Source organism: Mustelus asterias, chromosome 24, assembly GCF_964213995.1.
Source record: "Mustelus asterias chromosome 24, sMusAst1.hap1.1, whole genome shotgun sequence".
NCBI classification, from domain to species: Eukaryota; Metazoa; Chordata; class Chondrichthyes; order Carcharhiniformes; family Triakidae; genus Mustelus; species Mustelus asterias.
In genome coordinates, this window is record NC_135824.1 from 59,114,609 (window position 1) to 59,130,953 (window position 16,345).

A 16,345-nucleotide genomic window follows, 5' to 3' on the forward strand; every position below is an offset into this window, starting at 1 on the left:
CTGCCACAAAACCATGCTGACTATCACCTATCAATTCATTACTCTCCAAATAACTATAAATCCTATCCCTTATAATTTTTTCCAACATCTTGCCGACAACAGAAGTGAGACTCACCGGTCTATAATTCCCGGGGAAGTCTCTGTTCCCCTTCTTAAACAATGGGACAACATTCGCTAACCTCCAATCTTCTGGTACTATACCAGAGGCCAACGACGACCTGAAGATCAGAGCCAGAGGCTCTGCAATCACTTCTCTTGCCTCCCAGAGAATCCTTGGATAAATCCCATCCGATCCAGGGGATTTATCTATTTTCAGACCCTCCAGAATATCCTGCACATCCTCCTTATTAACTGTAATACTGTCTATTCTACTCCCTTGCAACCCAGTGTCCTCCTCAGCTATATTCATGTCCCCTTGCGTGAACACCGAAGAGAAATATTGGTTCAATGCTTCACCAATCTCCTCCGGTTCCACACATAACTTCCCTCTGCCATCTATAACTGGCCCTAAACTTGCCCTAACCAACCTTCTGTTCTTGACATACCTATAGAACGCCTTAGGATTCTCTTTAACCCTATCCGCCAAAGTCTTCTCATGTCCCCTTTTAGCCCTTCTAAGCTCGCTCTTCAACTCCCTCTTAGCCAATCTAAAGCTTTCTAGTGCACTACCCGAGTGCTCACGTCTCATCCGAACATAAGCCTCCTTTTTCTTTTTAACCAACAAAGAAACTTTTTTGGTGCACCACGGTTCCCTAGCCCTACCAATTCCTCCTTGCCTGACAGGGACATACCTATCACAGACTCGCAGTAGCTGCTCCTTGAAAAAACTCCACATGTCGGACGTTCCCAGTCCCTGTAATCTCCTAGTCCAACCTATGTTTCCTAATTCTCTCCTAATAGCCTCATAATTACCCTTCCCCCAGCTAAAACCACTGGCCCGAGGTTCATGCCTATCCCTTTCCATCACTAAGGTGAACGTAACCGAATTGTGGTCACTATCACCAAAATGCACACCAACTTCCAAGTCTAGCACCTGGTCTGGCTCATTTCCCAGCACCAGATCCAATATAGCCTCACCTCTAGTTGGCCTGTCTACATACTGAGTCAAAAAACCTTCCTGCACGCTTTGAACAAAAACTGACCCCTCTAACGAGCTAGAGCTATAACAATTCCAGTCAATATTAGTCAAGTTAAAATCCCCCATAACAATTGCCCTATTACTTTCACTCCTAAGCAGGATTGACTCCGCAATCCTTTCCTCAACCTCTCTAGAACTTTTAGGAGGTCTATAAAAGACTCCCAACAGGGTGACCTCTCCTCTCCTATTTCTAATCTCCGCCCATACTACCTCAACAGATAATGGACAGCATTTCCCCCAGTGCCCTGACTACACTTAACAAGTTGCATGAATCTTAGACTTGCAGTGCATCTCTGGAGTGATGTTTGCTAGTTTCTGACTAGCTAATTTCTACTGCTACCAAGATGCGTAGCGCATGCAGTCAGAAGAATTAGGAAGGTAGGTGTTGAACTGTCATAATTTTAAAGCCAAGCTTAATGTGGATTTGCACCAAATTATTTTGGTGTACAGAAAAATAAGGCATGATCAATGCCAAGAAGCCATTTAATTCCTGTGTGCTGATATGTCCAAGCTCATGAGTAACACCGGTGCCAAATATACCACTGAACGTGCATGTAAAACAATCCTGTATTCCTTCGTTTTCATTTCTTTATAATGAAGTATTTTGTGGACCTGTTTTCTCACCTGTTATCCATTGCTATCTTTCTGTGTAGACCCTTTGTTTCCATCTCTGGTGATCAGCTCTCATCTACTTTCGTTCTTCCTGTGTGCTTATTGTTTTTTGCTATGCAACAGGTACAGCATCCTTCTCCCTTTCTTTGCTTTAGCTATTTTCCCAGTGTCTCCTGGCCATGAATGCTGCGTAGTTGACCCTTTATTGATATCTTGAACCATATGCCGCACTCCACCTCCACGGTTTATGCTCTCCTTCTAGATTGCTTAGTCAATGAGGGCTCTGGTGTGATAATTGTTGTTACTACTTGCTATTATGAACCATAATTCTATGGTGAAGGTCCATTATTTTACATATCCTGTGTAGGTAATAGCTATAGTGCAACAGAATGTAGTTAATGATAAATATACAATCCTTCTGGTAGCTGAGCGACATTCTTGTCACTCTGGGATGCAGAATCCTTAATGCAAAAGTTAGGTTCAGTCAGTGATTAAACGTGTACCGTGCAAGCTTGCTTCCATTTTTGACCATGTTTAAAATTCCATACTATACAAGTTTCCAGCACAAATGCTGATGGGATTGTACATTTTAATTTATGCCCACCATTACCCACAATAGGATTAGCAAATTAGAAATTGGCATTTCTTCTTTGTCATGACTTTCTTGTCATATATTTGCAGTATTCTGAATAAACTTGTGCCATCAACTTGTATTTTAGGACTAGCTCCACTGGGTGGTTTTTTCCAAGGTACTAGTTGGGGACTCGGGGCATAATTTTCAATCTTAAAACTACCTTTTGGAAGTTAAATTAGGAAACACTTCGTACCATGTGGTAGAAACTTGGAACTCTATTCAGTGAATGGCAATCGATGCTAGACCAATTATTAATAAATCTGGGATTGGTAGAATTTTGTTAGTCAAAGGTACGAAGGGATCTGGAGCGTAGGTGCATATATGGATTAAGGTTGCAGATCGGTTGTGATCTCATTGCATGGAGACACGGGCTCAAGCAGTTAAATGACCTCTTTGCTACTGTTTCTACTTTTGTGTTTGAAGGCAGAATCCCTAATTAGCTGTATTTATCCCCTCAAATTTTTAGGATGAAGAAGAAACCATTAGGGCTAAAATTCAGTTCCTTTTGATGAATCTCAACCTTATCTAGTCAACCACCTCTGTTCCAGATCACTCAACAGTTTGCCATCTGAATCCATTCATACTGTCTGCTTCAATGGACAGTGAGACTTCAGTTGTGCAGAGTAATCTGTTAATGGGTTTATTTTAAATTATTGATTAAACAGCAGCTCTTCTACCCCTGAAAATGTCTTTATTCAATTTTAATTTGTGTAATTTTTAGTCCTTTGAGCGGTATTTTTTTGTAATCGTTAACGAAAGCTACACATTCTGGTAACTTAAGTTTAGCAGTTTTGCTGATGTAAGTTCAGGATTTTCTTCTTTTTCTTTTCTAATTTCCCAAATGTTAGCTGTGTGGTAACTCTCACTTTATGGACTGATCCGTGTGCTCAAGTTGTCGTAACCATGCATCTGTTTTTGACAGGCTGAGACTGCAGCCAATAGGATTTGCAAAGTCCTGGCAGTAAACCAAGAAAATGAACATCTGATGGAAGATTACGAGAAACTGGCCAGTGATGTATGTATTACAATTGTGTGCTGTACTAATAAAACTATCTGATTTGCGGGGTGTATAATCTGGAGGAATGCATTTTTTTAAAAAAACTACATGCATTTTGGAATGTACTCATCATTGTACTTTTAAGCCAGAAAGCAAGCAATAACTGGCAAACTTTCTTAACCAGCAACTCGACTGATTTCCACATTACAATCTTTGTCCTGTCAAAACATCCCCCCCCCCCCCCCCCCCCCCCCACCCCCAGCAATAACCCACCAAATGACTGCAAAGACTTTGTTTAGGGTGGAGACTTGTATGACACATAAAGCAATTCTGCCTGTTGGTCTGTTTCAATGCAGTAGGCTCCAACCTTCTCATTATTTTCCTTCCGTTTTGGCTGGTCCTTATCAATGCTTATAATTGTTCAGTGTTACTGAACCCAGCGTTGTATGGGAAATGAATTAATGTACACTGGAGTTGTTTTTTGAATTTGTATAATGTTTTGCTAATGTTTTAGCTCCCTTAATCAGTCAGTAGGAGCTCTGATTTAGTTGGTAGCATCCTTGCCTCTAAGTCTCAGGCTCTGGATCAAGTCTCACTTGCAAAAGCTTGATAAAAATGCAAACTATCACTAGATTAATTCTAATCTTCAAGCAAGTAACTTAGCACATGCAAATATCAGTTTCCTGAGCACATGTTGTGGAGTACCTAATTTACCAAAGTATATAAATAGAAACTTCAATATGGAGATTGACCATCAGGATCTAATTAGTGTCACAAGTAGGCTTACATTAACACTGCAATGAAGTTACTGTGAAAATCCCCTGGCCGCCACACTCCAGCGCCTAACTAAAATTTATTAGGCAGATTATCTGTTGTGCTTGTCAATGTATATCCCTCAAACCACACCACTAAAAATCAGATCTGGTCATTATTACATTGCTGTCTGGTGTTTGCTGTGTGCAAATGTGCCACTGTCTGTCCCACCTTACAGCAGTGGCAAAAGTACATTCGCCGTAAAGTGTTTTGAGATGTTTGGTTGCTCTATAAATGTGAGTCTTACGGCAGAAAGTGGTATTATCGCCAAACTTTTAGTCCAGAAACACAGCTAATGTTCTGGGGACCTGGGTTTGAATCCTGCCACAGCAGTTGGTGGAATTTAAATTCAATTTTAAAAATTCTTGAATTAAGAATCTACTGATGACCATGAAACGATTGTCATAACCCATCTGGTTCACTAATGACCTTTAGGGAAGGAAATCTGCCATCCTCACCCGGTCTGGCCTACATGTGACTCCAGAGCCACAGCAATGTGGTTGACTCTCAGCTGCCCTCCAAGGGCAACTAGGGATGGGCAATAAATGCTGGCCCAGCCAGCGATGCCCATGACAAATGAATGAATAAAAAAATGGAAGTTTATGCTGTTCATTTAATTATGATATTTGAATTCTAGAGAAACTAAAATAAGTAGAAAATGCAAGAAACATTTGCGATCTGGTGCTCTGGTTTCCTCCCGCGATTTGAAAGACATGCTGGTTAGGTGCATTGGCCATGCCAAATTCTCCATGTACCCGAACAGGCGCCGGAGTGTGGCGACCAGGGGATTTTCACAGTAACTTCATTGCAGTGTTAATGTAAGCCTACTTGTGACACTAATTAGATCCTGATGGTCAATCTCCATATTGAAGTTTCTATTTATATACTTTGGTAAATCAGGTACTCCACAACATGTGCTCAGGAAATTGATATTTGCATGTGCTAAGTTGCTTGCTTGAAGATTAGAATTAATCTGGTGATAGTTTGCATTTTTATCAATATTCTTGATAAATGCAGGTTTTATTAATAGTGCTTGTGAACCACCTGTGGCCATGCTCAGCTAGTTCAAGGAAATGGCCTAGGTTTTCTGTTCATTGGGCATTCAGTAAGATCAAGGGGTACAGTTGGTGGTGCAATTGGGAAGCTTGTTCGGTTGTTTCCTTATTTAAGTGGAACTCACAAGTCAGCCTGGTTATTAGGTCGAATAACTAAGGGTGTTCTGAAGCACTTAGGAATTTCTACACCTCTGACTGCGGGGGCTTACAGCAGAGCATGATTGGTGTTGAGAACTGAATAACAAGCATTAGTATTTAAAATCAATAATAATGCTAACATTGTCTAGGTATTAATGCCAGAAATTGTAAAATAAGCACTGACAATTTCAAATGCATGCACATCTTTTCAATAGATTATTGGCTTTAATTTTTAACTGTGTGGAGTCTGCACGTTCTCCCCGTGTCTGCGTGGGTTTCCTCTGGGTGCTCCGGTTTCCTCCCACACTCCAAAGATCTGCGGGTTTGGTGCATTGGCCATGCTAAATTGCCCCTTACTGCCCTGGGATGTGTAGGTTAAAGGTCTTAAGACCATAAGACATAGGAGCAGAATTGGGCCACTCAGCCCATCAAGTCTGCTCTGTCATTCAATCATGGCTGATATTTTTCTCATCCACATTCTCCTGTTTTTTCCCCATAACCCCTGATCCCCTTATTCATCAAGAACCTATCTATCTCTGTCTTAAAGACACTCAATGACCTGGCCTCCATAGCCTTCTGCGGCAAAGAGTTCCACAGATTCACCGCTCTCTGGCTGAAGAAATTCCTCCTCATCTCTGTTTTAAAGGATCGTCCCTTTAACCTGAGATTGTGCCCTCTGGTTCCAGTTTTTTGCTACTCGTGGAAACATCCTCTCCACGTCCACTCTATCTAGGCTTTGCAGTATCCTGTAAGTTTCAATAAGATGCCCCCTCATTCTTCTAAACTCCAAGTACAGACCTAGAGTCCCCAACCACAGGATAAATATGTGGGATTACGAGGGTAGGGCCTGGGTGGGATTCTTGTCAGTCCAGACTTGATGAGCTGAATGGTCTCTTTCTGCACTGTAGGGTTTCTACGATTCCATGAACTTAAGTTTCTTGTGCGACCTCTATTTTTTTTTTAAGCTGATGTTTTTGCTTTCAGTTGCTGGAGTGGATTCGTCAAACCAAACCCTGGCTAGAGAACAGAGAGCCTGAGAAAACAATGCAAGCTATGCAGCAAAAGCTGGAAGACTTCCGCGATTACCGCCGTGTCCACAAACCTCCCAAAGTCCAGGAGAAGTGTCAGCTTGAGATCAACTTCAACACCTTGCAGACCAAACTCCGGCTCAGCAACCGGCCAGCATTCATGCCCTCCGAAGGGAAAATGGTCTCGGTAAGAAGAACTTTGCATTTTTAATCCAATCTCACATTCTGCTGAAATCAGAAAATTGCTGTTACCTATTGTCATGTTCCTTGAATCTAGGGACAGCTGACGGTGACCATTGTAATTTTAATAAAATTCAACACCTTTTAAAATTATTCGTAGGTCAAATAACTTAAATAGGATGTTCGAAGAAGATAGAAATTCCTACACCTCTTTGGATGAGCATTCAAAATATCATAACATTCAAGGTTAAGGGACGAGTGTGCCTTTAGTGGTATTGACGGTGCAGATCGATGGGCCAAAGGGCCTTTTCTATGCTGTATGACTGACTCTGACTCTTCCATTTGCCCTCCTTCTTCCCACGGTGCCACAGTGGTCAGCACTGCTGCCTCACAGCACTAGGGACCTGGGTTCGATTCCGGCCTCTGGTAACAGTGTGGAGTTTGCACGTTCTCCCCGCGTCTGCGCAGGTTTCCTCCCGGGTGCTCCAGTTTCCTCCCACAGTCCAAAGATTCGCGGGTTAGGTTGATTGGCTGTGCTAAATTGCCCCTTAGTGTCAGGGGGACTAGCTAGGGTAAAATACATGGGTTTATGGGGATAGGGTCTGGGTGAGATTGTGGTTGGGCCAAATGGCCGCCTCCTGCACTGTAGGATTCTACATCAAATTGTGCCTTTTTCCCTCTTCACTCCACCATCTTGGGTGAGATTCTGTTGTATTGAAATGGCTTTTGGTCATTTATGAAGTGAGCTTTTTCAGTTAGTTGAAGCACACTCTCAACAGCTCCCTGGCTGAGATCAATTAACTTGGCAGAGTGCCGGGATTTAATCTGGAAACTACTTGGTTAGTGTAGGGCAACACCTTGTTAGGCTCTGCATTTACCAATTTAGTTATCCTGAGTTTAGTGAAAAGAATTAACACCAAAGTATTCATACTGTTCTTGTGCAGTAATAAATGCACAACTGTGCCATGATAACTTGGGCTTTTCAGTTTTGTTTAGTGAGCCAAGAAGTGGTCATAGTGAAGTCTTGTTCCATGTTGGTTTAAAAACCAATAATGTTTATATTTTACCTTTAAATGTGGGTTGTAAAAGCTGGTGAGGTAACTGTTCTTGCTTGACATTACCACGTTATGTATACTTAGAACACATTGGTGCCGTTATTTGGGTAGTTTCCTCAATACTGCTTTTATACTGCCATAAACAGGACTCCATATACGTTCTGGGAGAGAAATCTAAACTCTGGTAGTGGGAGTTTTATGTAATCAAAATTGATCTTGATGGCGTGCGTATTTTGCCATTTTGAGAATGAGTTGTGGTCAACATTCCTACCTTCATGCAGAAATGCTTCCAAAAATAAATGAGCGCTGCTAACACACTTAAATTGGTTGGGCAGGAGTTGAACTTGATATGAAACTGAATTAAAATATATTTATGAAATTGCATGATTTATTTATCAATTCCTCTCCTCTCTCTTCCCTCTTCTCCCCCCCCACCCCCCCCCCCCCCCAAAAAAAACTATATACGTTTATATCTTTATTCCCTTTTGGATTGAGTGTTAAATAGTATCCCCTATCAGCCTGTTCCAGTGTGAACTTAGAAACACATTTCCACTATACTAAAAGCAAAATGTCTTCAGATTTCCTCTTTCAGGCAACACCACCAGAAAGGAATGGAATAATTATATCTCCTTTCTGTTTGTGATATGGTTAATAATGCCGCATTATTTTGCTACAAGTAAACGCATTGCATAAGGCAATTAGTTCTGAAATCCTTAGGGCAGGAGGTATACAAAGGAGTTCTATAAACGCAAATAGCGCAAGAATTACACGACACAGACCAAGGTCCATCTTGTTCACCTTTTACTACCCTGATCATAATTTGATGCACCAATAATGCAGTTAACTAATCATGGCAATCATTCTCAGTTGGTCTACAGCAGACCCAGACATGAGGTGAGGAAACCCCAGTGGTGGAGGGTCCATAGTCACCTGTTCCTCCCAAGCCTGCGACATTTCCCAAATCATGTCCTCGGATTACTTGTGCATTATTATCTCTTTCTGAAAGAAATCTAATTTGAATCGTATGTATTTGTAATTACCATGTGCTTTTATTTAGAGGTTAAACATGGCTTCAAGGTGCTTCTGGAAATAGCTGATTCCCAGTTGATTTCTGTGGAGTAATATAATCCCTTGGTTGTGTTGTAGGATATTAATAATGCATGGCAAGGACTAGAACAGGCGGAGAAGGGCTATGAGGAATGGCTGCTGAATGAGATAAGGAGGCTGGAAAGACTTGATCATTTGGCAGAAAAATTCAGACAGAAAGCCACCATCCACGAAGATTGGACCAAAGGTAATATGTTGTTTACAATGAAATAATACACCGGTATCGAGTTGGTGGTGAGCTCTGTGATAGAAATGTGGCTAAACAATTTGTGGAAACCTGGTTTGATCGTAACTCCTGGAAAATTATAGACGATATAGATCATGCCCAAGGAAAGGGATTTTGCTCTGGTTCATGTAGGGTTATTTTTGCAGCCTAGGAGATTTGAGTGATCCTTGTCCTTCCGTTACTAAAAACAACCCGACTTTCCAACGAACTTGGTAATCGGACAAAGGTTTGACACTGCACCTGACTTGTGCATGTCCGTATAATACCAGCTTTTAATTTCGCTCTCTTTTGAGAATTCAACTGAGTATAAATTTGAAGGGCTGATGTCTCCACCGTTTGCACCCCCCCATCGAGCACTTGTAATATTTGAGTAGTTCCAGTGTGTCTTAAGCATCGCGCTGGGTGGATGAAACAATGTGACGAAAAAATGGAATTGACTTGTAACTTGTACATTTCCTGATTGCCCGATGGGTCAAGACCCTCCACATTTTGTTACAGCTAAGATTTCCAAACGTCGCCAGTGAAACGTAATTGACAGTTGGAGCTTTATTCATGCTTCCTGTCAGTTGGATTAGCATAAAACCCCATAATCAAACTGTCCTTTTGCTCAGCATCAGCATAAATACTGTAATGACGTGCCGCTTCTAGACTGCAGTTCTGCAGCCTCATGAATGTTAATGACTGGATCTGGGATCGTCCCAAATAAATTGAGAAATTTGCATGGTAAATAGGCAAACAAGAGGTGAAGGAACCCCAAGAAATATTGACCATTAATGCTACAATTCGCTTCTGGAAGGGAGATAAAATACTGACGTGCACTTGAGTAGTAACTAGCTATCAAGTCCCAATTTTTAACTCGTCTGTGCATGACATGTTTGCAAATTATTTAGAATGATCTTGCTGTTATCTCGTGCTCGGGTATTAAGTTTCTGCAAAATGTACTGCTTGACAATTTGATGACTAGCTTGTGTAAACATTTACCAGGTTCGTTATGGCAAACTCTGGCTGCCATGACTTCAGCTGACAGAAAAATCCAGAAATAACTGTTCTGTAATACCTGTTTCAAAGCTTGACATTAAGTGCCATCAACATCCCATTACTACATGTGACAAATGTGCCTGGTGATTTTAGTAAGATGATAAAACGTGAATATTACAAAAATTTAAATGCATTTCACGATTTTGGTCGTCTTCGAGTCGAATTTTAAACCCTACATCTTGTCCATCATAACTGCATCCTTCCACCTTGGTAACATTGCCTTCCTGCCTACCTCTGGATCTATCTCAGTTCCTCTGCTACAGGAGCTTTTGTACAACCATTGCCACCTCTTGTCCAGACCACACCTAATACTGCTTATCGGCTTCTCATCCTCTGTGCACCTTGATGCCAACTTGTCCAAATCCCTGCAGCACTTGCCCTGTCTCTGTTTTTTTTTTTGCTAGCTCCTTGTTCCTCAGTGCACTAAATTCAGAATTCATTTACTCACTCATGCCTGTGCCAAACCCAATCTCTACAATATCCTTCAACCAAATATATGGTGTTGAACATTTAATTCCTCTACATCCAGCTTTTATGTCCCCTACAGATGATAGCAATTTCAACTACTTCAACCCTACACACACCTGGAAACACTGGCTCAAACTTTGTCTTTCTACCTTGCTTCTTCTTAGAACAAATCTCTTCAACCAAGCATTGGATCATCACTACTTCTAATTTTGCCTTTCTGGCTTGGTGTTTAGTTTCTTGATGGATATTTGAAGCGTCTTGACACACCTCCTTGTATTCAGTGCGTTATATAAATGCAAGCTGTTAACTAACTAGGCTTGCATAGCTGGTTACAGTGTCTGAAAGACAAGTTAGGTGGGATCCTTGTTCAGCATTAGCTTTTAATTAGATTTCATGTTGAGCCATAAGACAACTGCACATTCTGCGCAGCGTTAATGGATTTGGAAGTCTGTGGACTGATTTCCCTGCCTTAATGTCCCCTTTAATTTTTGGTTTGAAATACACTGTTGATATTGGCTGAGAAATTTATCCAAGCTTGCTGCCAGATGAAGGAGTTGAATGAACAGGTGTCATTGACTTTGAGGTGTTTTGATTCTAACTATTAATTGAGTTTCCTCCCCTTGTTTCACTCAGACTTGTGCACGTCTGTTGTCCTCTTAACACCCCGCTCCACAATCTTCAAAAAGTCAGCAGTACTTGTAGCTGCTTTTTGCTAAACTAATGTAGGGGAGGCGATGACCTAGTGGTATTATCACGAGACTATTAATCCTAGCTAATGTTCTAGCTTTCCAGGTTCGAATCCCGCCATGGCAGATGGTGGAATTTGAATTCAATAAAAAGAATCTGATGACCATGAAGCCATTGATTGTTGGGAAAAACCCATCTGGTTCACTAATGTCCTGTAGGGAAGGAAATCTGCCGTCCTTACCCGGTCTGGCCTACATGTGACTCCAGAGCCACAGCGATTGGCTCTCAACTGCCCTAATATTTCAGTTAAATAAACAAAATGCTAGTGCTGGAAATGAACTAAAAATAGAGAATACACAGCTGCCCACTGGTATCTGTAAAGATTTAAGACCAAAAAAACACCTTGGTCACTGACCTTCTGTGAGAACACTTCTGGTGAAGGACCCATACCGTTAAAAGATCCATCCCCTGCGTTTTTATTGTTGGAACTGTGGGACCTTGCAGCATTTTCTTTTTAATTATGTAAAATATGATCTATTATGAGGGTGTGCAGCGAAGGTTTACCAGGCTGATTCCGGGAGGAGAGATTGACTAGGTTAGGATTGTTTTCGCTGGAGTTCAGATGAATGAGGGGGGATCTCATAGAGACTTATAAAATTCTAACAGGACTAGACAGGGTAGATGCAGGGAGGATGTTCCTGATGGTGGGGGGAGTCCAGAACTGGAGGTCACAGTCTGAGGCTTCTGGGTAGACCATTTAGGACTGGGATGAGGAGACATTTCTTCACCCAAAGAGTGGTGAGCCTGTGGAATTCATTACCACAGGAAGTAGTTGATGCCAAAACATTGAATGTATTCAAGAGGCGGCTGGATATAGCACTTGGGGTGAATGGGATCAAAGGTTGTGGGGAGAAAGCAGGGTTAGGTATTGAGTTGGACGATCGGCCATGATCGTGATGAATGACGGAGCAGGCTCGAAGGGCCGAATGGCCTCCTCCTCCTCCCATCTTCTACATTTCTGTGTAATTGAAATGTATGAACCTACTCTTGCTTGCTGAAGTACTGAATACGCAATGCTAGTGTGATTGGGTATAAAATGACTAAACTTTTCACCTGTCATATCACTTTTAGCGGACCATGACCATGTATCTCGTTGAATTCTAAGTTTTGTCTCTGAACTGTATAATGTTTTGTGAATCTCTTCCTCAGCATGAATCATTTTATCAAGGGAACTCATAACATTTTGAATTGATGAATCAGGACCTGTGGAAATGGAAACCAACTTCCCACAAGATGTTTCATTCCATTCCAAAATTTAAACTGGTGTTCTTGTTCTATCTGGAATTGCTGTGATGAAATCTTTGTTTTCATTTTCAGCTCTAAAACAGGTTTTTTTTGGGCTAACCTAGACCTGCAGAGTCTTGCACAAGAAATGTTAACATGAGAGAAAATAGGTTTGAAAGATGACTTCAAGGAATTGTACCACTGCTATGTGGGCATTGAGGCTACATATTGGACCACCTCTTATCTTGGGGGGTCTAATGTTAAGGCTGTGCAACCAGCAAAGTCTCAAACTCCATCTTTAGAATTTTGGCAAGTAATTGCATAGCAGGTAATGGAGTTTCCACTGCAAAACAGAAGTTTCACATGTCAACCATAGAGTTTGTGAAATCAGTGTGACGGCAATGGATAGACATTCACATAGTAACAATATAACTCAACAGTGATGGGTGTTATTAGATTTGAACTCTAAGCTAAGTTGCCTAGTATTGCTCTACCTGATTCTTGTGATTGAGACTTATTTCAATTGGGATAATGTTTTGGAACAATTCTTTCCAATAAATATCTGGGAAATATGATTTTTAACTTCCACTTAATGAATAGGCAGTTTCAAAAAGTGTTATCCCTTGATCCTTGGGTGAAAATCTCCGATTAAACCCTTGCCCCATTTTCTCCCCTTCAGATAAAGAAGCAATGTTGACACAGAAAGACTATGAAACGGCCGCACTGGCTGACATCAAAGCCTTGTTGAAGAAGCACGAGGCATTTGAGAGTGATCTGGCAGCACACCAGGACAGAGTGGAGCAGATCGCTGCCATCGCACAAGAGCTCAAGTATGTACAATAAAGTGATTGTTTGCACCAGCCATGCTTGCACCACCCATTAAAGGACAGTTTTTATAACTAATGCCATTGAGTTTGGATCTCCGCAGTCCGATAAATTCGCAAACAATTAGTATGCTGTAATAAATAGGAAGCCGGATGGTGAATGCCTTCCTTATTGCTCGCATGTTATCAAGTCAAAGTTAATCTATACTCGTGTGAAGAGAAATGCCTCCAGCCTCAGGCTGCTGCCAGCATTTTCTTACCTTTTCATCTTTCTTCAACAGTGATCTGGACTATTACGATTCTCCCAATGTGAATGCCCGCTGCCAGACTATCTGTGACCACTGGGATACCCTGGGCTCTTTGACACAGAGCAGGAGGGATGCCTTGGAGGTGAGACCAGAACAAATGGATTTTATGTACATGCGATCAAATTTTTATGCCGTCTGACCCATGCAGTGGTTACTTCAGATTGATTGGAAAACTTTTGTCAATCATAGAAACCCTACAGTGCAGAAAGAGGCCATTTGGCCCATCGAGCCTGCACCGACCACAATCCCACCCAGGCCCTACCCCCATATCCCTACATATTTGCCCGCTAATCCCTCTAAACTATGCATCTCAGGACACTAAGGGGTAATTTTAGCATGGCCAATCAACCTAACCCGCACATCTTTGGACTGTGGGAGGAAACAGGAGCACCCGGAGAAAACCCACACAGATGCGGGGAGAATGTGCAGACTCCGCATAGACAGTGACCCAAGCCGGGAATCGAACTCAGGACCCTGGAGCTGTGCTACCATGCCGCCCATGTTTACCAGCACTGCAATATTCAGTCTTTGGATTAGGCATAGAAAGATTTGAACCATTTTAGATGGCTAATTGTACATGCAAACACGTGACATATTTGTTGAGTTCTTTCCTTTACTCTTCTTCCCCTCCCTCCCTTAGGCACTGTGCTTTAAAGTACAGCCTTGTCACTTTATATCGTATGTATGTGTTATTTATATGTATATGTCAGCAGATGCATGTGTTTGCACCACCACCTGCGCATTCCCCTCCAAGCCACTCACTGTCCTGACTTGGAAATATGCTGCCATTCCTTCGCAGTCGCTGGGTCAAAATCCTGTAATTCCCTCCCCAACAGCATTGTGGGTCAACCCACAGCATGTGGACTGCAGCGATTCAAGAAGGCAGCTCACCGCCACCTTCAGGGCAACTAGGGATGGGCAAAAGATGATGGCCTAGCCAGTGACACCCCACAACTGAATTTTTAAAAAGTGCCTGATTGCTAGGTGTGCCTGACCCAGTTTACTTCAGATTCATTTACGCAGTTTCAACAGCAGCTGTAACTTGTATGTATATTGCACCTTAACAGTACAATGCCCCATGGTGCTTTATATAACACAGTTTGACATTAAATTGCATGGGGTGTTATCAGGACAGGTGGCCAAAAGTCCAAAGGAGGAACAAGAGGTAGTGAAGTTTGACAGGATTTCCAGATGTTTGGATATAGGCAGCTAAAGGCATAGCCACCAATAGGAGGATGCTAGAGATCAGAGTTAAACATGGACATGAGGGCTTTGGCTGGCAGAGATTGGAGGGGAGAGGCCATTTGAGGGCTCTGAAAAGGGGGATAATTTTCAAACTGAGGCATTGGTTAACTAGGAGACAATGTAAGTCGGTGAACATTGGGGTGATGTGTGAATAGGACTTGGTGCAAGTCGGGGCATGGGCAGAGTTGTCCATGACCAAGATTATGGAGTGTAGACTATGAAAAGCCAGCTGGGATTGCATTCAATAGTCATGTCTCGAAGGTAACAAAGGTATGGATGAGGGTGTGTGTAACAGATGAGCTGAGGTGGGGCAGAGTCAGATGTTACGAGTGGAAATACAGTCTTGGTGATGGCACAGATGTGCGATTGAAAAGACATCTCTGGCTCATAAATGACAAGGTTCCCCAAACGGTTTGGTTGAGCCACAGTGTTGCCAAGGAGAGAGATGGAGTTGGCAGCTAGGGAACTGAGTCCTTGAAATAATCAGAAGTAGGCACTAACTTATTTCCCCTATTTTGAAACGTATGAGATCCTGAGGAGACTTGACAGGGTGGATACTGGGAAGGTGTTTCCTCTTACAGGTGCAACTATGACTAGGGGATAGAGTTAATAAGATCTCCCATCTCTTAAGACTGAGATGAGGAGAAATTTTGAGGGTCAAAAATTGTCTTCCCCCGAAACAGAGTCACCGATTGTTTTCCAGTGCTATGTAAATGCAAGTCTGTCTTTTTACAGAACAGTTTCAGATTTTTGTGCCCTGTCCCCAGGAATAGCCAGATATTAATCGAGACCAGCTCACTTGTCGTCCTTCATTCTGGTGCTTATCAATAAGATCAGCCATGATCTTATTGAATGGCGGAGCAGGCTCGCAGGGCCAGGTGGCCGCCTCCTGCTCCTAGTTCTTATGGGTGCAGAGATCGTGGTTTTTATTTTGTCTCCAATATACTTTGATTTGATTTATTATTGTCACATATATTAACGTACAGTGAAAAGTATTGTTTCTTGCACACTTCACAGACAAAACATACCGTTCTTAGAGAAGGGAAGGAGAGAGTGCAGAATGTAGTGTTACAGTCATAGCTAGGGTGTAGAGAAAGATCAACTTAATGCAAGGTAGGTCCATTCAAAAGTCTGATGGCAACAGGGAAGAAGCTGTTCTTGAGTCGGTTGGTACGTGTCCTCAGACTTTTGTATCTTTTTCCCGAAGGTGGAAGAGAGAATGTCTGGGGTGCATGGGGTCCTTAATTATGCTGGCTGCTTTGCTGAGGCAGCGGGAAGTGTAGACAGAGTCAATGGATGGGAGGCTGGTTTGCATGATGGATTTGGCTACATTCACGACCTTGCGGTCTTGGGCAAAGCAGGAGCTATACCAAGCTGTGATACGACCAGAAAGAATGCTTTCTATGGTGCATCTGTAAAAGTTGGTGAGAGTCGTAGCTGACATGCCAAATTTCCGTAGTCTTCTGAGAAGGTAGAGGCGTTGGTGGGCTTTCTTAACTATAGTGTCG

At 42.2% G+C, this 16,345-nt stretch overlaps 1 protein-coding gene across 3 annotated transcripts in view; it reads left to right on the forward strand.

Annotated features, from left to right (window-relative positions):
* The window catches only part of LOC144511461 (alpha-actinin-1-like), a 104,912-nt gene that overhangs the window by 64,546 nt on the left and 24,021 nt on the right, over nt 1–16,345 (forward strand). For all 3 annotated transcript variants that reach the window (XM_078241837.1, XM_078241840.1, XM_078241838.1), the window contains 5 exons: nt 3,307–3,399; nt 6,372–6,602; nt 8,797–8,944; nt 13,140–13,290; nt 13,566–13,674. In XM_078241837.1, the coding sequence (XP_078097963.1) occupies nt 3,307–3,399; nt 6,372–6,602; nt 8,797–8,944; nt 13,140–13,290; nt 13,566–13,674 (732 nt within the window). The remainder of the gene's footprint in view (nt 1–3,306; nt 3,400–6,371; nt 6,603–8,796; nt 8,945–13,139; nt 13,291–13,565; nt 13,675–16,345) is intronic.